We start from the raw sequence: 12,186 nt of genomic DNA, 5'->3' as shown, positions 1-12,186 counted from the left end.
TTTTTAATGCAATTCTACGAGTACTATACTCACCCTATGCTTGTAAGATTATCGATATTTGTTGTAGATTTATGTTGACAATGCTCTGACATGCTTCTGCTGACGGTCTGCTCTGTATGTGGTTTTGGTTTCCTATGAAGAAATGCATATTGCCACCACCTATAGCTGTTAGATAAGGCTAGCTCGTCAAAGTATTGCTCAGTATTGATTTAAAACGTTACACCATCGTTCCTCATTCATTCGCCGAAGCTCTTCTGTTTCTTCCGGGATTCTGACAAGCATCAAGAAATCATAAACATGCCGCATTCTGCAGCTGTCATCAGCGGGATCCAGAGGCTGGTTTTGTACGAAACCAGAGCCGTAAGTTTCACATCTTTAAAAAAAAGAAAGTGCATTAGATTAGACTGATCACAAACAGTACTGTATTTGCAAATCTGGTATGTCATAAATGTATAGATGTAGCAGTACTGTCTATCTGTATGTCATGTTATGATGAATTGAAAATGGGGGACCCTGATGTAAACAAGACGAAAGTCTTTCTCTGGTCTGCATCCCCTATTGTACCCATTCTGCAATCTGTTAATAACATGTTCAATCAATCAATCAAACAAACCAGTGTTGGCCCTCATAATAACCTCTGTGTGAATGTTGCTTAATATGTGCATTGCTTGGTCAAAAGGAGAAAGCCCACTGTTGTGTTAGGTACTTTTATTTCCCTTGTGCAATGCTCAGCACCATAGAAAGACATGGAACGCTCAGGGTAGTATACTGATTGATTGATTGAAAACTTTATTTAACAGATTGCAGAATGGGTACAATACAGTACAGCTCAATATACAATTGTTAAGGGGATGCAGACCAGAGAAAGTCGTTTGTCTTGTTTACATCAGGGTCCCCCTGATCAGGGTCCCCCTCAGCTCTGAATTTCATAAAAGTCAGTCAAAGCTTACCAAAAGCACGAGCAGTGAACTCCAAGCCCACGTGACTGAACTCAAACTAGAAAGAAACAGACTAAGAAATGACGTAAACTCCATGATAAAAACTGCAAAAAAAAATTTCATCAATGACAAAACTGAGGAAAACAAAAATAAACCATGTGAACTTTGGAAATTACTCAATAATCAACTAGGCTGCAGTAAAAAACTTAAAACCAGGTTCTCAAACATAAACATAAAGACGGACAACACGCTCATCACAGACAAACTGGATGTAGCCAATTACTTAAACACTTTCTTCACAAACATAGCCACAACACTGGTAAACAAACTACCCTCCCACTCAGGGCAGTATGGGGTAGAACACATAGTAGCATACTACAAGAACCTAGGCGTCCACAAAGACGATTTCAAACTGGAAATGGTAACTACAGATGAGGTACTCGATAAACTGAGCGCCCTCCAACCGAACAAGGCCACTGGCCATGACAACATCCCCTCCAAATTCCTCAGAGACTCAGCAGCCGCCATCACCCCAGTCATCACACACATAATAAACCTCTCCATAAAACAGGGACACGTCCCCAAGGACTTCAAAATAGCGAGAGTAACACCCCTGCACAAAAAGGGCAGCAAATTAGACCCAGGCAACTACCGCCCTGTTTCTATCCTTACATCCATCTCGAAAGTCATGGAAAAAATAGTATACGAACAGGTCGAAAAGTACCTTACGGATAAAAAATCTAATCTACGAATTCCAATCTGGCTTCAGAACATCCCACTCCACTGACACATGCCTTCTCTATTTGAACGACCACATCAAGCAAGAGGTGGACGCGGGCAAATACTGCGGCATGGTCATGCTAGACCTACAAAAGGCCTTCGACACTGTCAATCACACCATTCTGATTGACAAGCTAAAAGCAATTGGTTTTGATAGTTTATCAGTGAGCTGGATACAATCCTACCTGGAGGGGAGAGAACAGATGGTGGAGGTAAACGGTACCCTATCCCCCCCCCTCACAGTGAACTGTGGTGTTCCACAAGGAAGCATACTAGGACCACTACTATTCCTAATTTATGCAAATGACATGTCGTCAGCTTGTGACTGCAACTTGTTCCTGTTTGCGGACGACTCAGCCCTGCTGGTCTCTGACAAGAACAAGTTACAGGTTGAAAAAACCCTCAGCTCGGAACTAGGCAAAATCTGCATATGGCTCGCCGACAACAAACTATCATTACACATGGGCAAAACAGAGTCCATTCTCTTCGGTTCAAATAACAAACTCAGCAAAACAGACGGCTTCTCAGTTACAGTGGGTGACAATATTGTCACAAGGAAAGATGAAATTACCTACCTGGGTTCCATCCTAGAGGCTAATCTTTCCTGTGACAAAATGGCATCCAATGTAATAAAAAAAGTCAATCAACGAACTCGATTCTTGTACCGGATCTCCTCCCTGGTAAACAAGAATACCCTGAAGACTCTGGCAGGAGCACTCATTCAAGGGTACTACGACTATGCTTGCACCTCATGGTACCAAAGCACCTCAAAGGCACTAAAAACCAAATTACAAACATCTCAAAACAAACTAGTCAGACTACTGCTTGACCTGACTCCTAGAACCCACCTCACCCCTGCACACTTTGCCAACCTAGGATGGCTTAGAGTAGACAACAGAGTACAGCAACTTGCAATGGGCCTGGTCTACAAGATACACTACACGACCAAGGTACCCATGTACATGTCAAAATACTTCCCAAAGGTCAGTGAATACCACGATCACAACACCAGAGGGAGCTCCACAAATCATGTAAAACCCAGATTCGGCTCAAACAAGGGACTAAACACGTTTCGCAATTATGCCACAACAATGTGGAACGCCCTACCCAAAGCTGTAAAGGAATGTAAATCACTACCCACCTTCAAAAACACTCTCAAAGAACACCTACGGGAGACTGCAATTCAAAACTGGCCCCTACAAATGTCCTAACCCAGTTGTACAATAAAGACCAAGCATGGCTTTGTCAGTATTCCAATGTACAGCCCCACCCAACCCCACCCCACCTACCCAACCTCCTCCAATGTACAGTTTCCATGTCAAATGTATGTCAGTATTCCAATGTACAGTGTCCCCCCCCCCCCCCCCCACCTCCAATGTACAGCCCCACCCCACCTACCCAACCTCCCCCAATGCACAGTTTCTATGTCAAATGTATATACTCTTCTTCTGGATTTTTTTAGTATCACAAACAGTACTGTATTTTAAAATCTGGTATGTCATAAATGTATAGATGTAGCAGTACTGTCTATCTGTATGTCATGTGTGTCATATGATGAATTGAAAATGGGGGACCCTGATGGAAACAAGACGAAAGTCTTTCTCAGGTCTGCATCCTCTTAACAATTGTATGTATCGAGCTGTACTGTACTGTACCCATTCTGCAATCTGTTAATAAACTTTTCAATCAATCAATCAATCAATCAAACCCCATTTTCAATTCATAGTGAAAGTGGGAAGTCCTTGGGAACAGTGGAGGATGGAGAAGTGTGTTGCTGGAATCACTAGATGGCAGCATAAGAGAGCTTATCATTTGCTGTCTGGGCTTTGGGATACAGTACCATACTTATTATTAATTGGTATAGGCTCATATGCAACAGATGACTAATATCACTGTTACATTTTAGCACAAGGCCCACATTGTACTGTAGACCTTGTCCGATGCTGTGGCATAGAAGGTATACTTGAAAAGCCATACCTGAGTAAAAGTCGAGATATCTTGCTTTAAAGTGACTCAGGTACAAGTTAGTCACCCATAAGAAAGTCACTTGAGTCAAAGTCTTACGGTAGTTCACATTAAATGTACTTAAGTATCAAAAATATCTGGTGTTAGAATGTACGTTAGTGCATGTATCAAAAGTAAAAGTACACAGTGTTTCTCATAGTACAAAAAAACAAAGCAGCCAGATTTATTTCTCTCTCCAAGCTTGATTAACCATAGGCACAGTTAGGAGCTATTGTTTGGGGGTTCTTGCGTAAATAGGCACAGTTTATGCAATTATATTCAGATAAAATCTTTTGGTAAGTACATAAAAAAAAAGAAAAAAAAAGAAAAGAAAAAAGCATATAAAATCACAACAACAAGACGAAGGCAAGGATAACAAATCATTTAAAAATATTTTTTTATTTAGCATGGAGGGGGGAAAAGCGTAGAAATCGACTAACAAAGTCTTAAGACCAACCAGACCAATTAATCAACTAATTGAGTAGGAGGGGGGTAGTGTTTATACTTCTGTGGGTGAATCACTTTGCTTAATTTTTGCCAACCAGATGTAGTCAATTCATTATTTTAAATTATTCCAATTTTGACCTAGATTTTTTTGCTTACAGGCCCCGTCTCCTGACCTTAGATCTAGGCTAGCCTACATGTAGTAATATTAATGTTCCTGACATTGTCAATAGTGACATTGCTCTGTTAGTTTCTCAAAGTAGGCTTCTTGGTCTTGCGTTCCATGATTTCCTGTTATTTTAAAAAACAATTTCATATAGTGTTTGGTCAGTAACATGGGTCTCCCAGTCCCTCCACTCTGCAGTAAACAGCCATCACTGATATAGAGTGTCTGGTCAGTAACATGGGTCTCCCAGTCCCTCTGCTCTGCAGTAAATAGCCATCACTAATGTAGAGTGTCTGGTCAGTAACATGGGTCTCCCAGTCCCACCGCTCTGCAGTAAACAGCCATCACTGATGTAGAGTGTCTGCCTGGTCAGTAACATGGGTCTCCCAGTCCCTCTGCTCTGCAGTAAACAGCTATCACTGATATAGAGTGTCTGGTCAGTAACATGGGTCTCCCAGTCCCTCCGCTCTGCAGTAAACAGCCATCACTGATACAGAGTGTCTGGTCAGTAACATGGGTCTCCTAGTCCCTCCACTCTGCAGTAAACAGCCATCACTGATACAGAGTGTCTGGTCAGTAACATGGGTCTCCCAGTCCCTCCACTCTGCAGTAAACAGCCATCACTGATATAGAGTGTCTGGTCAGTAACATGGGTCTCTCAGTCCCTCCACTCTGCAGTAAACAGAACATACACTTGAACTCCACACTGAAAGAAACGGTCTGACAAAACAATAAGAACACAATAAGTGTTACAATAAGAAATAAAAACGAGTTTTAAGCAAACAATATAATTTTTGTGCCTTAAACAGGTTAAATAATCTACAAGTGCCGTAAGCAAATCTGGTTAGGCAAGATTTCTTGAAATAAGTAATAAAAAAAAAAAATCTAGCGTTCTCTCTCCTGATTGGATAACGTGAGAACAGGATACCAGAAAAATAAATGTCTGTTTACTGCAGAGTGGAGGGACTGGGAGACCCATGTACGGACCAGTGATGGCTGTCAGAATGTAGAGCTATCTAACACTTATTTAAAAAAAGAAAAGAAAAAAAAACACCACTTACAGTAGCTTTAATCTTTTCTCCAGACTGTTTCTTCTCAGACTCTTACATAATAACATGCTGCTGGATAGTGTCATACAGGACAAACCCACCGTAATGTTTCCAGACTGTATCAATACTTGATCCCCTGATGTGAGAAGAATAATGACACAATGTCTCAGAGAATACTATGATAAAATGGGTATTAATCTTGCATATGATTACACCCTGAGCAATAGCTGCTCCGACTCCATTTGTTTGTTTTATTTAAGAGACTGTTTGATTGATTTTTTATTGTGGAGTAAAAGACAGCATCCAAGGGATAAAAACATGAGAGTGCAAGCACTTATTTCCATCATGGTCCCTGATTTTGGACATGGACAGACGTCAACATAAAACATAGAGCCTCATAATAAAACATAGAGCATCCCCATAAAACATTAACCTGTATTAAACTCCTACACATACTAACAAGAGTGATGTGCTCATTGCACATCACACCACATTTTTTGGAACTGTACATAGCCATTTTGTTATTCAATTTCATAGTATAATATCTACATCCTGATCTGCAATGCACACTTTTTAGAATGTATATAGTAATCTCTATTTTAGTCATCTTATTTTATTCTATGCTACATTTATTGTATTGCACTGCACACTTTTTAGAACTGTATATAGTAATCTTGTTTTAGTCATCTTATTTTATTCTATGCTAAATTTATTGTATTTTATTATTGGAAGCTGCTATAGTCCAGGGACCACAATAAATATATTTTCACTCTTCTTGCTGTAAAGTACTGAAATAAGTGACAATAAAGGAGTCTGAATCTGAATCTGAAGAGACTATAGACAGATACGCCCTACTCTACATTACACTGGCTAGCCATTTCTTTGTGTCTAAACTTTAAAGCTTCCCCCTCTTCAATGCTTTTCAGGGCCACTGGAAGCTTGTTCCACTCCAATGCCGCAGAATATAAAAAAGTATTTGTGCCCATTAATGTGTTGAATTTAGGAAGTATAAAATCTGTACTGCTCCTTCTGGTAGAATATGTATGATTGTCACGGAAGCGATTGAAGTAATTGGACAAATATTTAGGACCCTTATCTTGTGTGTAAGACCTAATTTGATATGAATCACCCTTTTATTGAGCCAGTTTAGTTGCCGAAAGAAGGCTGGCCCTTAGGTGAGTGCGTGGAGGTAACTTAAGGACTACCCGCAATCATTTATTTTGAGCTGTCTGAAGTTTGTTTTTTATGACCAACTAAGGATTATTTTGTTACTCAGCCCCTCCCATTCCTCACTGCTGCAGCTGGAGTGAAGCCCCTCCCATTCCCCACTGCTGCAGCTGGAGTGAAGCCCCTCCCATTCCCCACTGCTGCAGCTGGAGTGAAGCCCCTCCCATTCCCCACTGCTGCAGCTGGAGTGAAGCCCCTCCCATTCCCCACTACTGCAGCTGGAGTGAAGCCCCTCCCATTCCTCACTGCTGCAGCTGGAGTGAAGCCCCTCCCATTCCCCACTACTGCAGCTGGAGTGAAGCCCCTCCCATTCCCCACTGCTGCAGCTGGAGTGAAGCCCCTCCCATTCCCCACTACTGCAGCTGGAGTGAAGCCCCTCCCATTCCCCACTGCTGCAGCTGGAGTGAAGCCCCTCCCATTCCCCACTGCTGCAGCTGGAGTGAAGCCCCTCCCATTCCCCACTGCTGCAGCTGGAGTGAAGCCCCTCCCATTCCCCACTGCTGCAGCTGGAGTGAAGCCCCTCCCATTCCCCACTGCTGCAGCTGGAGTGAAGCCCCTCCCATCCCCCACTGCTGCAGCTGGAGTGAAGCCCCTCCCATTCCCCACTGCTGCAGCTGGAGTGAAGCCCCTCCCATTCCCCACTGCTGCAGCTGGAGTGAAGCCCCTCCCATTCCCCACTGCTGCAGCTGGAGTGAAGCCCCTCCCATTCCCCACTGCTGCAGCTGGAGTGAAGCCCCTCCCATTCCCCACTGCTGCAGCTGGAGTGAAGCCCCTCCCATTCCCCACTGCTGCAGCTGGAGTGAAGCCCCTCCCATTCCCCACTGCTGCAGCTGGAGTCAAGCCCCTCCCATTCCCCACTGCTGCAGCTGGAGTGAAGCCCCTCCCATTCCCCACTGCTGCAGCTGGAGTGAAGCCCCTCCCATTCCCCACTGCTGCAGCTGGAGTGAAGCCCCTCCCATTCCTCACTGCTGCAGCTGGAGTGAAGCCCCTCCCATTCCCCACTGCTGCAGCTGGAGTGAAGCCCCTCCCATTCCCCACTGCTGCAGCTGGAGTGAAGCCCCTCCCATTCCCCACTGCTGCAGCTGGAGTGAAGCCCCTCCCATTCCCCACTGCTGCAGCTGGAGTGAAGCCCCTCCCATTCCCCACTGCTGCAGCTGGAGTGAAGCCCCTCCCATTCCCCACTGCTGCAGCTGGAGTGAAGCCCCTCCCATTCCTCACTGCTGCAGCTGGAGTGAAAAACGAGGTCCAATGCGAGTGAATCATTCATTCATTGTGAATGAGTTAGATGACATGTTGCACATGTTATGGCTTTCCACTGCAAAGACGGCACATGAGTGACGATGCGATGCGTCGGTCATGAATATGCAAATCGATTAAATGTCACGGTCGACAGCGTCGACTCATCATTGCAGCCCTAGTATCGACACGTAGACCTTGAATATCCTACTGTCGAGTGCTTGATTTTTTACCAAGAAAAGTCAAAGCCTGGAATTCCTTAGACAGCAATTTTTTTAACAAGGTGCTTAAAAAGTCCTTTGTCCTTGAAATTCAAATTAACCATTCGCATTGAAAGTTGTTCATCCATGATAACATTTTTCTGAATCAAGAAATAATTTTTTTATTTAAAGTGTATAAATATTGGATCAGATTGTTTTCCAATAAAAAAAAACACACACACATTTAAAAGTGAATTGGATCCTTTTAACTCTTTCTGCGCCAAACCCGAGATTTCTCGTGTTTCGAATCCAACTGTTGAGCGCCAAACCCGAGATTTTGATCCTTTTTTCTTTTTTTCAATTTTCCCATTCTAAACACTCGTGCGGAGCTGCCTGTGTCTCCCTGGCACTGCTGCCTACGTTAAAATTGCAATGACGACCGAATCCCGACAGGTGGCAGTATCGCCTACCTTTTGAACTGGGTCTCTAAGGTGTCTCTCAGTGCCTCTGTGCCTCTGGCTGCAGCAATCCCCTCCCCCTCAAAGTGAATCAGCACACAGCCATCTGTCGGAGATTTGCTTACCTGAAACCTATTGTTTCCCGTATTATAGCCAGGTCCAATGCACACGAGTAATGGCCAGGCATGCGTTGTTCATGGGACGGGGTAGCACGGTGTGCAAGCTCACTGAGTATTAAAGATTTGAGCAGAAGCGCGTGCACGCACATGCACGCGCTCGCGAGAACGCGCTGCGCTCGACTCGGCTCGTTGTGTTTACCTGCCTCCCGGGCCCCGGCGCTACCTCGCATTATCATAACAATAGCCGTTAGGCGGCCGGTGTCTTCAACCACGTCCACATACAATGTATAAGTTAACAGTATCTGACTACCTGTCTTCATTCACCATCACAACTGCAAGGATGCCATCCAAGAAGAAGATGAGGACGAGTGCGACACACGTTAAAAGCAAACTTAGTTTTGCTAAACCAGGGGTGGACGCCAGGAGCAGGAAGGCAAGTGAAGTAACACTAACCTAACAGCAAAAGCATTTGAACAGCTTTAATTTGTTAATATAGGCTTTTGTCCAGATTGACTAGCTAGGTTATTTGCCTGTTTTGTTTCTCTTGAAAATAATCGTGGTTCATGATTGATGAGACATGACAAATGCGTGTTTACAGTCTTACAGAGTCCATCAGACATCAAGACATAATCATGTTATTATTCAATGTGATTCACTGCTTAATCTTGTACTGACAGAAATGCAGATATATTATTCTGCTATCATAACAAGGCCAGCCAAAGAAAAATGTATTTGCCACGCGATCACATTGGAATAATAATAATAAAATAAAAATACAAATTCGTTTTTGTTTGTAATCTACTGTGTAGGCTATGTGGTTGGAATATAGTGAATCAATGATGTAGACCATGCAAAACCATGAAAGCATGCTTTGACATAGCCACATAGGCCTTGCTGTTCATAATAATAACATGATGCTTAAATCTGTTGAATTAGCTAGACAAGAAACAAATCATGCAGTAATGACTAATGGGAACTAGGATATGTGTTCTAATATTTCCCTCTCTGTTTGTGTTTTTTCAGCAGGGAGATGAACAAACTGCTGGCAGTGGTGTTACACCACTGCCAGATACACAGCAGCTCCCACCACCACTGTATGATAAAAATGGTGATTTGAAGAAACGCAAACAGGCAAGTAACAGTATTGTTAGATTCACAACCTGCTGTGAATAAACTGTTTCATTCCATTCCTAGAGGCAGCATCTAATGCTTTTGTTTTGTTTTGTTTATTCAGCATGAAGCGGGTCTACCTACAACAAGTACACAGTCACTGCCAGTGGATCGGCTGCCACCATCGCCACCACTCAATTCTGTAAGTAACAATAATGTCTTCAGAATAAGTATTTTACTGTAGTGTGGTCTCGTCTAGGCATGCTGAGGTTGGAGAGTGGGGGGCGGGGGGGTTGTTTGTACTCTTGACTAATTGTTCAGCAGGTGGACCAGTCACACAACCTACTGTATACTCTGAATAAACTGTTCCATTCCATTCCTAGAGGCAGCATCTAATGTTTTGGTTTTGTTTTGTTTATTCAGCATGAAGCGGGTCTACCTACAACAAGTACACAGTCACTGCCAGTGGATCGGCTGCCACCATCGCCACCACTCAATTCTGTAAGTAACAATAATGTCTTCAGAATAAGTATTTTACTGTAGTGTGGTCTCGTCTATGCATGCTGAGGTTGGAGAGTGGGGGGCGGGGGGGTTGTTTGTACTCTTGACTAAGCACCGTTTACACCTGTGAATGGGTTGCATTCCACCCCTAGAGGCAATTAGTCTCATTGTCTCTCAAAACAAACTGGTCAAACTACTACTTGAACTTACTCCTAGAACCCACCTCACCCCTGCCCACTTTGACTACCTAGGATGGCTTAGAGTAGACGACAGAGTACAGCAACTTGCAATGGGCCTGGTCTCTCCACCATATGTATATTTCTCTCCCACCCACCCCCTCCTAATGTACAGTCTCCTCCCCATCATATGTATATACTCTCTGTCAGGATCTATGGGTAACAGTACTGTATATTTGCATATCATATGTCACAAATGTAACAGTACTATATACCTGTATGTTGTGTATGTCATAAATGTCACTATGAATTGAAAATGGGGGACCCTGATGTAAACAAGACAAACGTCTTTCTCTGGTCTGCATCCCCTTAACAATTGTGTGTATTGAGCCGTACAGTACTGTATTGTACCCATTCTGCAATCTGTTAAATAAAGTTTTCATTCATTCATTCAGTCTTTCATATGCTGGGAATGTGTTTTGATGTGTTTTTCTCTCTTTGTTTGTTTTTTCAGCAGGGAGATGAATGTGTTGCACCTGATTCTACTACATTTTCACCGTTTCCTCACCTATGGTCAGACAAGATGTGGAAAGAGAGACAGGTTAACTACCCCTGGCTCGATTTTAAAGATGGGAAGTTGGGCTGCAAAGTGTGCTCAGCCATTACCGATTTCTCTGTCTACAAAGGCCACAATATACGATTGAATACAGAATGGACTACCTACAACATCACATACAATGGAACAGTAAGAAATGCTATGCTGCTGTCTCTTAGGAAAAAGGTGACTTTGCACAACACCTCAGCTTCGCATTGCCAAGCAGAACAGATTGTCAATGAGGCAAAAAAACAGAAAATTGAGAAATCCACTGACGCTATGAAACGATCCGAACTCAAGGCTACACATAATATTTTCAAGACTGTGTACTTTTTAGCAGAGGAGGACAGGCCGTTTTCAGATCATTTTAAGATGGTGGATTTACTAGATGAAACTGGGTCTGACACTGGCTTCATCTTGCATGGTAGAGATAGTGCAGCAAACATCACCAGGCATATAGGTTCAGAAATGCGCAAAAAATTCTGCAAACAAATCCAATCCATAGAAGGTAAAATGTCTATTCTGATTGATGAGTCAACTACCCTTGGAGATAAAACTACACTGATTGTGTACCTCAAAGCTGAAAGTGACAAGAACCTGGACCCAGAGTTCTTATTTTTAGATCTGATTGAACTTCCCAACCAAAAAGCAGAAACAATTATGCAACATCTGTTGAAATGCCTCAGTGAACATGGCTTTGATGATGCATATTTGAAGAAGCACTTGGTTGCATTTGCAAGTGATGGAACCAGTGTCATGTTGGGACGCAAAGCTGGTATAGCTACAAAACTGTCTGAACTGTATCCTGACATATTGACCTGGCATTGCTTAAATCACCGGCTGGAACTTGCTGTAGGTGACACGGTTAATGATATCACAGCTATGAACCATTTCCAGATGTTTATGGATAAATTGTATACCGTGTACAGTAGATCACCACTAAACCAAGAACAACTGAAAGTGTGTGCAGCCAGCCTGGAAAAACAAGTGAGAAAAATTGGCCGTATGCTCGACACAAGATGGGTATCCAGTTCTTTCCACACAGTGTCTGCTGTGTGGGATGGTTTTGACTCACTTTGTGCTCACTTCAGCATGGCAATGACAGACGAGAGACGACAGAGCGCTGATAGGAAAACATATGAAGGTCTATTCAGGAAAATGACTTCATATCAGTTTTTGCTAG

The 12,186-nt window shown here is 43.1% G+C and overlaps 1 protein-coding gene across 1 annotated transcript in view; it reads left to right on the top strand.

Annotated features, from left to right (window-relative positions):
• Positions 1-56: 56 nt before the first annotated feature.
• fig4a (FIG4 phosphoinositide 5-phosphatase a) overlaps positions 57-12,186 on the top strand; it is a 490,173-nt gene continuing 478,043 nt past the window's right edge. Inside the window, exon 1 of the mRNA XM_084313832.1 lies at positions 57-360. Within this exon, the coding sequence (XP_084169958.1) occupies positions 298-360 (63 nt within the window). The 5' untranslated portion in view covers positions 57-297. The remainder of the gene's footprint in view (positions 361-12,186) is intronic.

The sequence above is a fragment of the Notolepis coatsorum genome (assembly GCF_963971535.1).
Source record: "Notolepis coatsorum genome assembly, chromosome: 5".
Classification (NCBI taxonomy): domain Eukaryota; kingdom Metazoa; phylum Chordata; class Actinopteri; order Aulopiformes; family Paralepididae; genus Notolepis; species Notolepis coatsorum.
This window is presented reverse-complemented; position numbering and strand designations above follow the sequence as displayed.